Source organism: Heteronotia binoei, chromosome 4 (genome assembly GCF_032191835.1).
Source record: "Heteronotia binoei isolate CCM8104 ecotype False Entrance Well chromosome 4, APGP_CSIRO_Hbin_v1, whole genome shotgun sequence".
In the NCBI taxonomy this organism is placed as follows: Eukaryota; Metazoa; Chordata; class Lepidosauria; order Squamata; family Gekkonidae; genus Heteronotia; species Heteronotia binoei.
The window spans coordinates 136827675-136845778 of record NC_083226.1 but is presented as its reverse complement, the minus strand read 5'-3'; the positions used below and the strand labels follow the sequence as shown (position 1 = coordinate 136845778).

The 18104-nt window shown below is 46.0% G+C and overlaps 1 protein-coding gene across 2 annotated transcripts in view; it reads right to left on the bottom strand.

Moving 5' to 3' along the window:
• The window catches only part of IQGAP2 (IQ motif containing GTPase activating protein 2), a 250661-nt gene that overhangs the window by 7421 nt on the left and 225136 nt on the right, over nucleotides 1–18104 (bottom strand). For both annotated transcript variants that reach the window (XM_060235836.1, XM_060235837.1), the window contains one exon: nucleotides 3834–3921. In XM_060235836.1, the coding sequence (XP_060091819.1) occupies nucleotides 3834–3921 (88 nt within the window). The remainder of the gene's footprint in view (nucleotides 1–3833; nucleotides 3922–18104) is intronic.

Sequence of the window (18104 nt, the reverse complement as noted above, 5' to 3'; positions counted from 1 at the left end):
TCTCCCAACCTGGATCTGGCAACCCTAGTTCCCAACCTAGTCTGGCAACTCCTGGAAAGGATCTCCCCCGACCTTTTACAAACAGAACTGAGCTTGACTGCCTTTTACTGACAGAACATAGCGTGGTTGCCTAGCAACAGCCACTGAGAGGAAAGTGAGTGCAATGTAAGAATGGAGGAGCCGGCAGAATGAGCAAATTTCTCAGTGACCCAGTCCTCATTTGTCCTGGGGCTGGAGGGTGGTGTTGCTCTTTGAGTGACACACGGGTCAGCCAAACAGAGGGGAGGGGAGTCGTCCCCAATATGGCTAGGCTTTTCTCTCTCTCTCGGATTATTTTCTTAGTTACTGAGACCTTAATATTGAGAGGCTATTTCCCTTTATCTTCCAAAAACTACAATGCTTCTTAATAGAGTTTCCTATTTCTCCTCTTATTTCCTTGAGGCTGGAACCTTCTTTCAGGACCTAACTCCGTTTTAATCGGCCTGAGTGGGAGTCTCATCTCACTACCCAACAACCTTGCTGAATCTCATCCCCAGTTCTTGTGTCTGTGTAAAAATGCTTTCACCATAGGCTGAGACTCAGACTTTCAGTTCTTCAACTGAATTCTTCCTAAGAGCATATTTTCAGTAGTCAAGGTACAGAATTATTTCTTGGACACTACAATAAAAACTCCTTAGTGTCATGCTGTGAGTTTGCCACTGTTTAGTGTATCAGGGAGTACGCAGCAATGCAATATGGCAGAAGCAAGGAGATATATATCAGCCCTCCCTACTTCTGTTGAAGTGTGGCCACAACTCTCCTCTTATGGCATGCATGCTAGCCAAACCAACCACCCATGACTTATTTAACTTACTACCCAATTTTTTTCTTGAAAAGTTTTAAGGGAAGAAATGTTACAAGCTCGTTAAGCAACTTATTTATTACTAAAAATATTTTGCAGACTTCTTCCTAATTCCTAGCCCAAAGCTCTCCCTCTAATAGTAATCCTTTGCTTCCTGTACTATTCTCAGAGGATACGATGAACAACTGTTCCTATCGCTCTGACATTTAAATATAGAAAAATGGCCAGCATGTTCTATCTTAGTCATATGTGGTGGGTGTGCGCTGTCACAGTACATGAGACTGGAAAAATAATACGTTGAACATCACAGCTTAGTGTTGCACTAGCAGATTTCTCGATAACCAGAAGATTTTGTACTTAGACATTATTAAGTAATTCTATCATGTTAGCAGCTGGAATTCCTCCACTGCCCAACATGAACATATGGTATTAACTAGAAGAAGGCAATCTTCCAGACTCTTTACACCAATTAGGGTGATTAACATGTGGAATTCACTGCCACAAGACATGGTGGCGGCCACAAGCATAGCCACCTTCAAGAGGGGTTTAGATAAAAATATGGAGCAGAGGTCCATCAGTGGCTATTAGCCACAATGTGTGTGTGTATGTGTATGTGTATGTGTGTGTGTATGTGTATGTATATATATATATATACACATACATATATGTGTGTATATATATATATGTATGTATGTGTATATATATATATATACACATACATACATATATATAAAATTTTTTTGCCACTGTGTGACGTAGAGTGTTGGACTGGATGGGCCATTGGCCTGATCTAACATGGCTTCTCTTATGTTCTTATTAGATAATCAAAAGAGGCAATTAAGTCAGAAACATTTTTTCAATAGTTTTGCAACATGAATCCTTTTGGAAAAAATATAACTGAAAATTCATATTATCTGAATTCAGTAATCTTGAATCTTTATTTTCTCATATAATATGCATGGATTTTGTTCTCACAAAAATGCCATTGCATTCTTTATCAGTTTACCCCCTCCTATTATATTTACACAGATGAATGTGTTTTAGTAAAATTAAAAATTTATTCAATAACAATTTAATAATTGTTATTGTTTAAAAACCTCTCTTAGCAGTCTTCAGGTTAAACATGCCTAATTTAATATATTTTACTCTATGTTTCACCTAAACTGGCTCCTCACTTTTATTTATTTGTATTCATAACCCGCCCTTCCCTCAATGGGCTCATGTTTCCTGTAATGATCCATTTTCTAGTCCTCTATTCCCAGAATATTTCGACCACTACAGGAAAAAACAATTATTGCTACACAACTTTCACATTTTCCTAGATATGATTGTTCATGCTAGATATACTCAAGTTCAAAGTGTTTTATGGACAAAGCCTATGAAAAGTTATTATCCACCAAAAGTTAGTGAAGCATCAGCTCAAGATTTTAAAGACAGGAATACAAATAATATAGAAGAATCTACAGTCAGTTTGTTCTGAATGTCTAAGGATATTTTTTTACTTCTTGGCTTTACAACTTAATTCTAAGCACACCTTAAAAATCCCATATAAATCACTAAAAACAAAGAAAACTATACAGTAAAACAAAGCTGTAGATCTGAAGGTATTCTTAAAAGCTGTTTATAAGGATTATCTTTGCAAGTGATATATTTAGGAATAACATTTTCAACCAGTGTGAAAACCAGACTAGTCAAATTACATCTGGAGGCAGTCCAGTTCCTGCTGCCAAGAGGTTTTTACTTAACCAACCTCACAAGAATAATGAAGTTTCTTGCAGCACCTTAAAGACCAACATTTATTGTGACAGGAGATTCTGTGAGCCACAGGTCACCTGAGAAAGTAGAATCTGGCTGGTGAAAACAAATCACAACTGTTTTAACTTTTAAGATTCTGCAAGATGCTCTTTTTTTAATACAGTGGCCTTCTTAAATCTTCGTTCGCGAAGCCAAGCCGAGAGAGAGAGAGGGTTAAGTATCATACTGCAATGTGGAAGACTTGGATTCAAATCCCTAGTATGCCATGTAGGTGTCTCGCAGGCCTACTTTGCAGAGTTGTGAGGATAAAAGCAGCAAAACCATGTACACCACTTCCTCAGAGGAAGAGCAGTACAAAAATATACTAAACAGAAAAGGTAGATGAAATATGGAAAACCTCCTGATGCCTTAAAGTTAAACAAGTTCAAAGAAGCTGCTATCTCCCAGGGATACAGTATAGGAGTGGAGAGAGGGTTATAACCTGTCCTGTCCTAATTATTTATTTAAGGCAACTAAAGATCAAGAGACCCAATAATAAGATCACCCCCACCTCCAGTTCAATTATATCCTAACACAGCTTTTTCTCCAGCATCTACCTTACAAACTTGTTTATAATGATAAACTTGAGAGTGGGGGGAAAGACACATATGCCACACCAACTCTTTGAATGAAAAGAAGGAGTTACAGTTGTTTATAGGGCTGCTAGATCCCTCATTGCAACTCACAGGGGATGAGGAGACTTCCTAAGGAGAAAGAGGAAAGCCCAGGCCATGTCATCAGGAAGTGATGTCATCAAGCTGCAACGTCAATGCAATGCTGATATTAGGGTGGAAACTCTATGGTAAAAATGGCTTCTACTAGAATTTTTGCTCAAATGCCAGACTATCAGTCGGCTATTGCTGGTCTGATCACATCACTTCCTATGCGATGTTGACAATGTGGCCTGGGCTTCCTCTTTCTCCTCGTAACTTTCCATGCCAACTAGCTGATTCGCGGCTGCGGGACAGGGCCTGGTGGCAGGGGATCCCTGCCTCCACCAGGGGTTCTGGCAGCCCTGGTTATTCCCTCAAAGGGAAAGGACTAGCTCTGTTATGGGAAAATGTAGCCTTCATAGGGCTTTCTCTGGACTACATCATTAGATTCAAGCATTTAAAGGAGACGCAAAACAGAAACGTTTTAAGTCCTGGTTACCAGTGTTATACCCTTATTCTATCTAGACACAAAAGGATTAGTTTACCTGATGTTCAGATGCAGGTGTTTCCAAGATTTTTGCAAGGGTCTCTCCTGGTTGAGCTCGTATCACATCAACAATAAGCCTTTTGGTTCTGAATGGGGAAATAAATTCTTCCTTAGAACACTTTCTATGTTACAAAAGATGACAGTCTTTAACAGGTACATACAAATTCGAAGGATCTCTTTGATGGTATTATTCAATACATATATTCATAAAATAGATCCCTCACTATGTGCATTATTCTACATATATTCATATAACAGGTATCTGTATATGTGATGATCTGTTCTACTAATGTACATATCAAAATTAATAAACAAACCCAACAGATTCCATAAGGGGCTGTGCTAGACCAGCAATTCTCGACCTTTTTGGTTTGGCGATCTACAAGTTCAAATTTACTTGGTATAAAGACCCATTCAAGGCGGTCCAAGGTTTTTTTTAATATTCTAGGCAAACTATGATCTTGGAACCATGTAGTTCAGCATTTCATTTGCTACAGTGGCTAACCAGATATTTTTGAGAAATCAATACACATTGCACAAAAATTGCAGCTGACCCTGCTATGAACCCAAAGCAAGTGGCATTCGGACATACAGAACCTTTGTATATGGAGGTGACATTTCAGCCTTTGACCACCCTATCCTTCTCCATTATTCTCTCTAACCTATCTTTGTTTGCTTCTGGGCTGGTTGTAAATTTAAGTCTTCAAACTCCCGAGACTGTTTGGCTACTCCCATAATTATAGCCATAGAAAAAGCACTTCGTTAGACACTTTAAGTCAAACACAAAGTCAGGGAGTACGACAGCTGGCTCAGGAACTAAAAGCCCGTTATCAGTAGGAAAAAAGAATATATAGAGTCAATTAAAACTTGTGATATCCAGAGAGGTACACTCAGCTTGCTGCTGCTGCCACCATCTTCAGAAATCAGTTTTAATTTTGTATGATTTTACTGCTTTAAATGCTGGCTTAGGCAGTGAACAAACAATTTATTTATTAAGGGAAGAAACAAAGAGGTCTAGACAGGGATTTTAGTTTATCCTTGGTTTTAACACTAATTTTACATCTTCAGTGTCAGTGTCTTAATTTCTGTATTCGTATTTTATGTATATCTTAGGTGGTATCATATTTTATTGCATAATAATTATTGTATATTTATATCACCTTTTATTGGTTGTGAATTGTTTGCTGGTCTATGATCGTTATAAATTTTTTAAAAAAATCCCCCTACCCCCCCCCCCCCATGATTTTATGGAACTCAGTCCAATAACCAGGGCATCTTCTTTGTGGTCTCTGTGCTTCACACTCATGGGATAGAGCACCTGCGCCGATCCCCGAATTGGTACCTAAAAAGCCTGGGATTTTTTCGCGCTCGACACCAACGGGCATGCGCAGGCGTCCCAGTGAGCATGTTTGCCGGCGCCAGCACGAGGATCCCGCCAGTTCTTTTCTGACAGCTGTGCTGAGAGGATCTTCTTTCATGTCCCCAGTCAGTAAAGTAATCTTAGATTGCTTTTTTCCTGTTGTATATAGCCCGTTTGGGGGGGGGGCTCCCTCTGGGTGTCCTGCCCCCCAAGGGAAAGTGCATGTGCAATACATCGCCTCTGCTTTCCCGGTGTAGTGAACGCTGCGTGGTCACTGTCTGGCTATGCCTGGCAGATGGTCATTGCAATGGCCTCTCCTACATTACTGCATCCGCGGCAACACCTTCTTGCTGGCCCCCCCCCCCCCCCCCGTTTTCACAGAGTTTGCCACGTCATGGTGTGACCGAATGTCCGGCGGTATAACCAGATGGGCAGGTTGGGCTCACCAACCTCGCCAGCCAAGAGAAGGAAAACTCTAACATCAAGCCCGGGCAGACAGAGCTCATTAATGTAACATCTACCACCTGGAGGACTCGTTGCCGGGGTCCCGGCTTACTAAACCATGGCAGATGACCCCATGGTGAAAGGGTGGAGCCAGTACTGCGCACACTGCACTTCACCTAAAAATTCCTCTGCGCAGGCCTGAAGGGTATCCACATCCACAACCCACAACATACCAAGTCCTGCAGCGATGGGCAAGGGGCGAAACGGCAGGTGGAAGATGCCACTGGAAGCCGCAGTCCCGATCCTGCATGTAGGCGGTTCAGGGTATTGGTCACCTGATGCTGACCTGGAGACGAAAGCATTTTTCGGCAGCACCCTGAACAACCAAGCAGCCTTATTTAGGGACAGCACTGCTTGCTCCGTATGGAGAGGGGCCTAGAAAAGGTGGCCTAAACAAAGCTCGTCTCCTCCCCCCGCAGTTGGCTAGCCGCGGTCAACGGGCATCCTTACTTGCGGTCGAAAAATAACAACAAAGAAAAGGCATGCACCTGCCTCACAAAGTGTGCAAAGACTAAAGCTTGCGTGTTGGAACATCAGAACCATGCTTGACACAGTAGACAGTGGTCGCCCTGAACGATGCTCTGCTCTAGTTGCCCACGAACTTCTCAGGTTGAATATCGACATAGCAGCTCTCAGTGAGGTCCGTTTCTCTGAGGAAGGTAGTCTTCAAGAACACGGTGCTGGCTATACCCTCTACTGGTCGGGTAAGTCAAAGGCTGAGAGCCGCCTTTCTGGCGTTGGCTTCATGGTCAGGAACTCTAAACTCGAAAACCTGCCAACAGGTCACTCAGATCGCATCATGTCTATGCGCCTCCCACTTCAAAACAAGCAGCATGCAACACTCTTCAGTGTGTATGCCCCAACCTTTCAAGCAGATCCTGCAGAAAAGAACAAGTTCTATGCTGATCTACGTAACTTCGTATGGAAGACCCCTACAGAGGACAAGGTGATCATCCTTGGCGACTTTAATGCCAGAGTAGGTAAAGACTCAGAAGCCTGGAAAGGAGTACTTGGCAAACACGGCATTGGCAACTGCAATGATAACGGGCGCCTCTTGCTAGAATTCTGCACGGAGCATCAGCTCACCATTACCAACACTATCTTCCAGCAGAAGAACAGTTTGAAGACAACCTGGATGCACCCACGGTCCAAGCATTGGCACCTTATTGACTACATTCTGGTGCGCCAGAGAGTCCTTCGAGATGTCTTACACACCCGAGTAATGCCCAGTGCGGAATGTCATACGGATCATCGTCTTGTACGCTGTAATCTCCGTCTTCACTTTAAATCTACACCCAGGAGAGGCAGTATCCCCCGGAGGAAGTTTCAGGTTGGCAGCCTTCAGTCAGCCGAAGTTAAAGCTGCCTTCCAGGCAAAACTCCAGACAAGAACTGAGGACCGCAGTTGCCTCACAGATCCTTCTCCAGAAGCACTCTGGGAACACCTAAAAACTACCATCCTGTTGACCTCTGAAGAAGTCCTCGGGTTCTCCATAAGGAAGAACAAGAACTGGTTTGACGAGAACAATCAAGAGATCCAAGAATTACTGGCGAAAAAGAGATCTGCCTACCAAGCACATCTTGCTCAGCCCTCCTGTCCTGGGAAAAAAGCAACCTTTCGCGCTGTATGTAGCAATCTCCAGCACAAGCTTTGAGACATTCAGAACGAGTGGTGGACCAAGCTTGAGAGAGAACCCAGCTGTGTGCAGACACTGGTGATTTAAGAGGGTTCTACGAAGCCCTGAAGGCAGTATATGGTCCATCATATCAGGCTCAGAGTCCCTTGCATAGTGCAGACGGCCAAGTGCTCCTCACAAGCAAGGCATCCATACTGAACCGTTGGTCGGAGTATTTTCAGGTTATCTTCAGTGCCAATCGCGTAGTTCAAGATTCAGCAATCCACCTCACCCCACTTCAACCAGTGAAAACAGAGTTGTATGAGATCCCCACCCTAGAAGAGACTGTTAAAGCCATCAAGCAACTGAAAAGTGGCAAGGCAGCGGGAGTTGATGGAATCCCACCAGAGATCTGGAAGCATGGGGGCATAGTACTACATAGCACACTTCACAAAGTACTTGTCACCTGCTGGGAACAAGGCAAACTACCACGGGACTTTCGCAATGCAATCATCATTACTCTACATAAGAACAAAGGGGAAAAGTCAGACTGCTCCAACTACCGGGGGATAACCCTGCTCTCCATCGCAGGCAAAATCCTTGCTAGAATACTCCTGAACAGACTGGTGCCCACCATTGCAGAAGAACTCCTCCCAGAGAGCCAGTGTGGCTTCAGAGCTAACAGGAGCACCACCGACATGGTATTTGTTCTCAGGCAGCTCCAAGAGAAATGCAGGGAACAGAACAAGGGCCTATATGTGACTTTTGTCGACCTTACCAAAGCTTTTGATACCGTTAGCAGGAACGGCCTGTGGCAAATCTTGGAACATTTAGGATGTCCCCCAAGGTTCCTCAGTATGGTCATCCACCTACATGAAGACCAGCGAGGCCAAGTCAGACACTGCAACGATCTCTCGGAGCCCTTCCCAATAGGGCCAGGTGTAAAGCAAGGCTGTGTTCTCGCGCCAACTCTCTTTACGATCTTCTTTAGCATGATGCTTCAAAGAGCCGCAGTAGATTTAGATGATGACGATTGTGTCTACATTCGCTATCGCACCGATGGCAGCCTGTTCAACCTGAGGCGACTAAAGGCCCACTCCAAGACAATGGAAAAACTTATCCGAGAGCTACTGTTTGCTTATGATGCTGCACTTGTCTCCCACTCGGTATCAGCTCTGCAGCATATGACGTCCTGCTTTGCAGAGGCTGCCAAGCTATTCGGCCTAGAAATTAGTCTGAAGAAGACAGAAGTTCTCCACCAGCCTGCACCCCAGGAAGATTATCACCCTCCTTGCATCACTGTGGGTGAATCAGTTTTGAAGACAGTCCTGCAGTTCAGCTACCTGGGGTGCATCATCTCCTCAGACGCCAAGATTGACAAGGAGATTGACAATAGACTGGCAAAAGCAAATCGTGCATTTGGCCGACTGCATAAAAGAGTGTGGAGCAACAAGCATCTGAAAAAAGGCACAAAGATCAATGTTTACAAAGCGGTTGTGATGACAACCCTCATCTACGGCTCTGAATCGTGGGTTTTATACCGTCATCACCTGCGACTCCTCGAGCGCTTTCATCAGCGCTGCCTTTGCACCATCCTCAACATCCACTGGAGTGACTTTGTGACCAACACTGAAGTCCTCAAGCGGGCGGAGGTTACAAGCATCGAGGCATTGCTGTTGAAGACGCAGCTGCGCTGGGCAGGGCATATCTCCAGGATGGAAAACCACCGCCTTCCCAAGATTGCCCTATATGGCGAACTTTCCACCGGCCATCGAAATAGAGGGGCACCAAAGAAGAGGTACAAGGACTCCTTGAAGAAATCCCTTGGTACCTGTTGCATTAACCATCACCAGTGGTCTGACCTAGCCTCAGATCGCAAAGCATGGAGGCACACCATCCACCAGGCTGTCTCTTCCTTTGAGAATGCACGCATAGCTGGTCTTGAGGACAAAAGGAGATTGAGGAAGAATCGTACTGCTACAGCACCAACCCCAAATCAGACTTTTCCCTGCAGCCACTGTGGCCGGACCTGCCTGTCCCACATTGGTCTTGTCAGCCACCAGCGAGCCTGCAGCAGACGTGGACTACTGCACCTTTCTTAAATCTTCGTTCGCAAAGTCAAGCCGAGAGAGAAAGAAAGAGAGAGAGAGAGATAGCCCGTTTGTTATTTTCTTAGTGTAGTTAGTTAGTTGTTAGATAGTTAGTGGTGTTTAAAAAAAAAGTTTGTTGGACTTACCCTTCGGGGCTTGGTTTTCCCCCCTTGTTTTCCCCCTCAGAGATTTTCCTGGGTGGGGTTTTTTCCCTGGGCATCTATGGAAAGACGATGGGGTTTTTTAAGAGGTGCCGTTCCTGTGTGAAGAAGATTGCCCCCCCCCCCCGACGGCCATTCCCTCTGTCTTCTTTGTTTGGGCGAGGGACATTGTGTGGATTCTTGCTTGCACTGCCTGAGTTTTTCCAAGTAAACTCGCAAGAATCGAGTGGCGAGGCTTTCGGCTGCGTTGGTAGAGTCGACACTTCATCCTCAAAAGATGGCATCGGGCCCGTCGGTACCGATGGGAGAGGACGCGGCCCCGATGGTCACATCGGTTGATACATTTCCGATCAGGACCGAGATGCCATTCGACCCTCATGAAGGGTCAGTGGACACCCCAGCTAAAAAGCGTCGGGATGGCTTGGGGATCCGATCATCCTCACCGAAGAAGGTGAAATCTAAGGAGAAGCGGAAGAAGAGATCATCCCGCTCTCCTTCCCCTTCTCATGACGCTTTGACATCCATGTCGACTGCTCCACCGAGGAAGATCTTGGCGTTCCCACATCGTAGCCCTTTGGTGTCGAGAGGCAGTGCTTTGCAGCAGTTGCGTCTATCGGCATCGGAGCAAGAGATCGACCTCACTCAGCGCTCCCATTCTTTGGGTTCGAGGCGTCACATAATAATAATAATACCTCTGTCTTGGAGGTGGAGGTGTCGGCACCAATGGAGCCGTTGGCACCGCTGGGTCAGGCAAGAGGTCGGAGAGAGCTGGAAACGACCACCATAGCTTGCCGCTTCCACCGTGGGAGCAGCGCCAGTGGCCTCCCTACGCCTATCCATGCCCGCCGTACCAGTGGTACCCCCCTCGGGAGTTTGCAGACTGGGACCAACAATCGGAGGCATCCCATATGTCGAGGCTTTCCCAGCACTCTAGGCAGCGCCCCTCGGCATCGATGTCCGTCCCGCCCGAAAGACGCGGCGTGGTGGTGGAGGAAGTCCAGCCTAGGTCGTCGGTGTCGATCCGGTCACCAGTCAGAGAGTCAACGCCGGTGTTCTCGGGACATTCTTTGAGGAGAGAGTCTTCATTGTTGGACTCTGTGGTCAGTACCGACAATCCGGACAGGGCTTTGGAACCTTCGCCAGTGTCTTATACCGCTGAGGATCTTCCCATTTCACCATTGGAGGATCTAAAGTCATATGGAGACCTGGTGAAGAGGATGGCACTCTCTCTCTATCTCCCGGTGGCACAACCGTAACCGTTGTAGACGACACCATATTCGGCATCATGCAGCGGGATACGTCTACAGCGGTTGCCTTGCCTCTTACGAAGGTCATCTTATAGGCGGTGAAGGAGCCCTGGGTGAAGCCTGCTTCTACACCTGTGTCATCAAGAAGGTTGGACCACATGTACCGCGTCCAAGAGGCCGGTGCGGAATTTCTCTTCACGCATCCAAAGCCCAATTCGGTGGTTGTATCCTCCTCATCAAAGGCCCACAAGACGCACTCCTCTCCACCAGACAAGGAGGGAAAGAAGCTGGACAATGTCGGGAGGAAGTTTTACTCTGCTGGGGCGCTGGGAGTAAAGGTATCTAACTATGCTGCGTGCGTGGCTAGATACCAATACTCAGTGTGGGAACAACTTACCCCCCTCTTGGTCTTCCCTGAGTGAGGAGAAGAGGTCTGCTGCAAAGAAATTGCAGAAGGAAGGCTTTGCTGTAGCCAAACAACAACTGGCTGCAGCAAAGCATAGGGTGGACGTCTCAGCAAGAACCATCACTTCTGCTGTCTGCCTCCGCTGCACTCCTGGCTCAGGTCAACGACCCTCCAGCAAGACACCAGGGCCTTCGTTGAAGATCTGCCCTTCGAGGGCGAAGGCCTCTTCAGCTCAACCACCGACAATGCTCTTCAGGAAATGGATAAGAGAATAAAGACCTCCAGGAACCTGGGTGTCCCGGCGTCTTCTAGAGCTGCTAAACCAAAACAGTGGCACAAACCCTGGGCCAAGAAACAATATCAAAAGTTTTCCCCAGAACAGCAATGGAGACCTCGCTCTGCCCAACCTGAGAGTAGGTCCCCATACAGGGGGAAAAATCAAAAACGCTACGCTTTTGCACAGACCACCGGCAAGTCCAAGGGCGCTCGCCCTCAAAAGCAGGGCCTTTGACTTTCCGGTAGCACACGTCACTGTCCCCACTTTTTCGTCTATCTGGCTCCACCCATTCCTGTCGACCTGGGAGTCCATCTCTACGGACAGGTGGGTGCTTTCCATCGTCGCAGAAGGCTACAAAATAGATTTTGCTCAGATTCCGAACCAATCTGTGGTAATCACCACACCCCCTTCCCCACCTCTGTTGGTGGAGGTGAGCAACCTCCTACAGAAACACACCACAGAACGGGTCCCGGTGGAGGCCAGGACAGGAGGCTTCTACTCTCGTTACTTCCTGGTTCCCAAGTGGGACGGGGGTTTGAGACCAACCATGGACCTTTGGAATCTGAACAAGTTTATTCTGTACCAGAAGTTCAGAATGTCCACTCTGCAAACAATTCTGCCCCTCATCAACGAAGGGGACTGGATGGCAATGCTGGACCTCAAGGATGCCTACTTCCATGTCAGCATCCATCCTTCATTCAGACGTTTCCTTCGGTTTGCAGTAGGTTCTCAACATTTCCAGTTCAAGGCCGTTCCGTTCGGCCTGTCCACTGCACCTCGGGTGTTCACGAAGATGATGAGCGTTGTGGCTGCCCACCTCCGGCTTCAAGGGATAGTCGTCTTTCCATACATCGATGATTGGCTCCTTGTGGCGGAGTCGAAGGAAAGTTTGTCAAACCATATTGCCACCACTCTTCGTCTTCTTCACACCTTGGGTCTGCAGGTCAATTTGGAGAAATCACACCTTACTCCATCACAGACAGTTCAGTTCATATGGGCTTTGTTGGATACGAACCTTCATCGCGCTTTCCTGCCTCAGCAGAGAGTGATGGACATTATCAACCTTGTCGAACTTCTGCAGAGTCAAAAGTGGGGCACGGCGCAGCAGCTGCAGTGGATGCTGGGGCTGATGGCGGTGACTACAAGTGTGCTGATCTTCGTGAAGCTGAGGATGAGAGGCCTACAACTTTGGTTTCTTTGTCAGTTTCGACCATTAAGGGACTCACCTCGAAAGAGGTTTGTCATTCCACCTGTGACACTTCAAACACTGCAGTGGTGGAAATCAAAGGACAACATTTGTCAGGGAGCTCCCTTCCACCTGCCTGTACCAACAGTGACGATCACAATAGATGCGTCTTTATGATGATGATGATATTGGATTTATATTCCGCCCTCCACTCTGAAGAGTCTCAGAGCGGCTCACAATCTCCTTTACCTTCCTCCCCCACAACAGACACCCTGTGAGGTAGGTTGGGCTGGAGAGGGCTTTCACAGCAGCTGCCCTTTCAAGGACAACCTCTGCCAGAGCTATGGCTGACCCAAGGCCATTCCAGCAGGTGCAAGTGGAGGAGTGGGGAATCAAACCTGGTTCTCCCAGATAAGAGTCCGCACACTTAACCACTACACCAAACTGGCTCTCCAAACTGGCTTATGGGTTTGGATACACCAAACTGGTTTATGGGGTTGGGGGGCCCACATGGACGCTCTGTGTGTGTGGGGCCCTTGGCCTTTGAAATTGACTCATCGCCATATAAATTACCTGGAGCTGCTGGCAGTTCATTTTGCTCTTTGATCCTTCCACCCCAGGGTGGCAGGGAAGGTTGTTGCTCTGCTTACGGACAACACCACTGCCCTGTGTTACATCAACAGACAGGGAGGGACAGTTTCTCGACGGCTCTGTGCGCTGGCACTGGAACTGTGGTTGGAGTGCCTGGACCACGACATCTTTGTGAAGGCTGCGCATCTCCCAGGGATGCTCAATCTGCAAGCAGACTCCCTCAGCAGGGGTGCGGCTTCCCCACACGAGTGGGAGATACAGTGGCGCTTCCTTCAACCTGTGTTTCAGCTCTGGGGGTATCCTTAGGTGGACATCTTTGCCACAGCCGAGAACCAGAAGTGTCCTCTGTTCTGCTCCAGAGGGGGCTTGGATCCAGAGTCGTTAGGAGACGGTCTGCTGTTCCTGTGGGAATGTCGGTTCCTATATCTGTTCCCAGCTCTGCCACTATTGACAAGGGTGGTCAACAAGATCGCAAGAGAGAGACAATGCTGCATCCTGGTGACTCTGTGGTGGTCTCGGCAGAACTGGTTCCCGATCTTGCTCCAACTGGCGAGGGGGGTCTTCTACCAGTCTCCAGCGAAACCGGATCTTCTGTCAGCTCAGGACGGTCACGTATTCCATCACAACGTCCCCCACCTGAAGCTGACAGCGTGGTTCATCGACCCTGTGAGTTCTCCAGCAGAGTCCAACACGTTTTCCTGAATAGCAGGAAGCTGTCTACCCACGCTTCTTATGATAGGAAGTGGCAGAAGTTTCTTCAGTTTTTAGTTGATCCTACAGTTTCGCCCCAGAGGGTGGGGCTGCCGGTTATTTTTGAGTTTTTGTTGTCTCTGGTGGATGCTGGCCTTGTTTTTTCCTCCATTAAAGTTTATCTGGTGGCAATATCTGCATTCCATGAACCAGTGGAGGGGCATTCAGTTTTTGCACACCCTCATTCTAAGAGATTTTTGAAGGGTTTGCTTAGGCTTCATCCTCCATCGAGATCACCCCCACAGTTGTGGGATTTTACTCTAGTGTTGGACAGGCTGACTCGGCGTCCTTTTGAGCCGATGGCCACATGCTTGTTACAGCTCCTATCTTGGAAGATTGCCTTTTTGGTTAGCCATCATATCAGAACGCCGTGCAGGGGAGCTCATGGCTATGCGTTGTGACTACCCATATTTAGCTTTTCAGGAGTCTGGAGTGTCCTTAGCTCCTGATATTTCCTTTCTCCCCAAGGTGGTTTCTTAGTTTCACCTTAACTTAGAAATTTGGTTGCCCATGTTTTATCCTACACCTTCCTCAGATGAGGAACGTAGGTTGCATGCTTTAGATGTTAAGCGTGCCTTATTGTTTTATTTGAGTCGCTCCAAGAGTTTTCGTAAGGACCAGCATCTTTTTGTTTCTTATGCTGCTCCTAAGTTAGGTTCCAGGATCTTGTCTCAGCGGCTTTCAAAATGGCTCACTGAGACTATTAAACTGTGTTATTTGTTGGCTAAGAAGCCATTACCTGGGCCTATTCGCGGACACTCTACAAGAGCGATGGGGACGTTGGTGGCGTTCCTGAAAGGCATTTCCCTGACGGACGTTTGCAAGGCTGCCACCTGGTCCTCCCCGCATGCCTTTATGAAGCACTATGCACTGGACGTGCATGCTCAACAGAGGACTTGTCTGGGAGCTGCGGTGCTGCAAGCTGTTTCTTCTGGTTGACCGTCTTCCCGCCTCCAGGTATGTCTTGCTTGCCAATCTCCCATGAGTGTGAAGAACAGAGACCACAAAGAAGATAGACAGGTTGCTTACCTGTAACTGTAGATCTTCGAGTGGTCATCTGTGTATTCACACTACCCGCCCTCCTTCCCCACAGCTGACGGTCTCCCTCCAGTAGGGGCTTCCAGCCGTCAGGAAGGAACTGGAGGGATCCTCGTGCTGGCAAGCATGCGCACTGGGACGCCTGCCGAGTGCCAGCATATCAACTAATGTACAACATGGAAGATACCTTCAGAGGGTAGCCGTGTTAGTATTCAAAAAGTTAAAGTTCCTTCATCAGACATATCTAACTACAGAAGTTACTATTTCCAGAGTTTCCAAAATACAAAAGACAAAAATGGAAAAGGCAGAAGTGGTCATTAGGGAGGGGTGCCCCATGACCCACTTTCAGAGGTTTTGCAACCCAATTTTGGGTCCTGACCCACAGCTTGGGAAACACTGGCCTAGACTGTAGCTTTACTTCCAGCTTAAACCCATGTAGGGTTGCTTGAGATGACTTGCACTAACACAGTTTGACTGCATCTATTTTTAAAAATCTCTGTGAACACAAAGACTTGGTGTTTACACAGCAATAAATTATCCCATTCTGGGAAGCTTGTCCCTTGTTTTTTCCCCCTTTCTTCCCAGGCTCTGTAGTATAGTCATTTTTACTTGTGTCTGTTCCTCCACCCCCATTATGCAAAACCAAATTCTCAAAGTTCTCCTGTATCATCCTACACAGACCGTCTTGACATCCACCACTTTGGAATTCCCTTCTCATGGAGATTCATTTGCATCATATTCCATAAACATTATGTTCCAAAATAGCTTCCATAATCAGGCCAAGGCACGCTATTTAAAAATGTTTACAGGTTTACTTGTCTGTCATCTCTCTGTTCTGCATTTTAGGTGTTTTGGGTATGCACTACAGATCAGTACCAGTACATGTATTTTGCACACAAAAGTTCCCAGTTACGATCCCTAGAATCTCAGATAATGGCTTTGAAAAAACCTCTCCTGAAGACCTTAGAAAGCTGCTGTCAGAATAGGCTATGCTGACAGGCTCAGTATTAAGGCAGTTTTAAAGGCTGTTGAGTTTACTGGTTTTATAGTGTATGTTGCTGTGAGCACCTTCAGTAGAACTGTGACTTAAATGATACAACCAAAAAAAGTGTTATAGAAGCAGTACAAGAACAACCTCACACACTCAACAAACTAGGTAGAAAATGGATTAGCGATCTGAGACTCAATACTGGAACTGACAAGATCCTCTCAAAGGGTCTTAGCCAAGCTCTCAGAAGCATTCCAGGCAAAGAATCACTTCTATGTCTGTGGATCACAATGCTGCCCCTAGTCATCACAGATGCTGAAGGAAAAAATGGGTATGAGTGGGGAGTAGGGCAAAGAGAGATGTGAACTGTTCCTTTCCCTTTTGTGGGATTCCATTTTGTTGAATTTCATGAATCTACAGAAGTGAAAAGGGACTGACACCTAAACAGGATGTAACTGCAGGAACTGTTTGTTCTTCCCTACCTGCTACTAACATTTGACACACTGATTCTGACTTGTATCATACATACAGAATTAAAAAATGTTAACTGTGGCACATTCAGCAATGCACTTAGAATTGGCAACTTCTTACAAAACATAGTTAAAGATAAGAGACCTTGAAAGAGACCAGTGTTGTTTTTAAACCTCAAACCAGTATATTTAGGAATAGATTTGTCTTACAAATGCAGCTTGAATTGTCTTACAAATGCAGCTTTATATTTTACTGCTTAGGACATTTATAGTTGTGAAATATGAGCACTGAGGAACTTAACCCTTTTCTAGTACCCTTTAAGTGTTTTTGGAAAATATGGTGGGGCCAGCATGGGCTTTCGCCCAGCAGGTTTTCTCATTGGCTACTGAATATTTGATTGTGCAGATTAAAAAAAATGTTCTGAAGGTAAGCTCTGTATGGGGGGGGGGGGGGGAGAGCAAAAAATGTTAATCTTCAAAATGCATTTTGTTAAACAGAAATTCTTCAAGAAATGGTGACGGTAATTTGAGTTATGTGCAGGACTTTTTTTCTAGCAGAAACTGCTTTGCGTATTGGGCCACACACCCCTGAAGTAGGCAATCCTCCAAGAGCTTTCAGAGCTCTTATTGCAGGGTCTACTGTAAAGTCTTGGAGAATTGGCTACAGTAGGGGTGTTTGGCCCAATATGCAAAGGAGTTCCTGCTACAAAAAAAAGCCCTGCTTATGCATTGCCTCACTCCATTTTGTATTTGGCTCTTCTTGCTATGGTCAAAATTCCAAAGGCACCCACAGGTTCAAAAGGCTGGGGACTACTGAACTAGAATTATAACCCAATTCTTTGTCTGACTTTTCTGTAAATATTCTATCCTGTTGCTGATGCTCTGTGGGCAGTGTTATACTGAAGTAGCAGCCACTGGCATCGGGCTTTTGAGAGAAATGGCAAAGGAGAGCTCTGGAGACCTTAGAACACTTTTATTACTGGAAAATGATTAAAGAATGAACTTTGGGTGTGGGGGATTTTAATTTTTAAGAGTGCAAGTGGTGCTGCTAGATAGTTCTGCAGCCTCTACTTGTACCAAACCAGAGAAAATGACAGCAGAGTGTGAATGTGCAAGTGTTAATTTTAGCCACATTTACCCAGAGCATAGGTGCCTGTTTAAAAAAAGGCCACAGAAATACTCACTGTTTCCTTCTAGCAAAGCAAAACTCAAGACAGATGTTTCCTTCTGCTTCCTGTAATGCCTAATCTATATCCTGAATTTTGACTTCTATTTTACAAAGCCTTTTCAGAGAATGGTTACTGTGCGTTCTTACTGGAGTTTTTAAAAAAAAAGAATGCCGTCAGAAATATTCTCAGAAAAGTCCCTTTAACACCATACCACATTTTGTGGTATCAGCAGCATGCAATGTGATTATAGATAAAAAGCAAGGTGCTGAAATTGTTGCAGAGCAGTCAACAGGGTTTGGTTTTGAATGTGGGTAGCTAAGAGATTAACCATTAAAGAAGCTACATACTTATTTGTTAGAAGTTTAGAAGGAAATTCTACTGATGTCAATCTACACCTTTGAAACCTGAAGTCCAAGA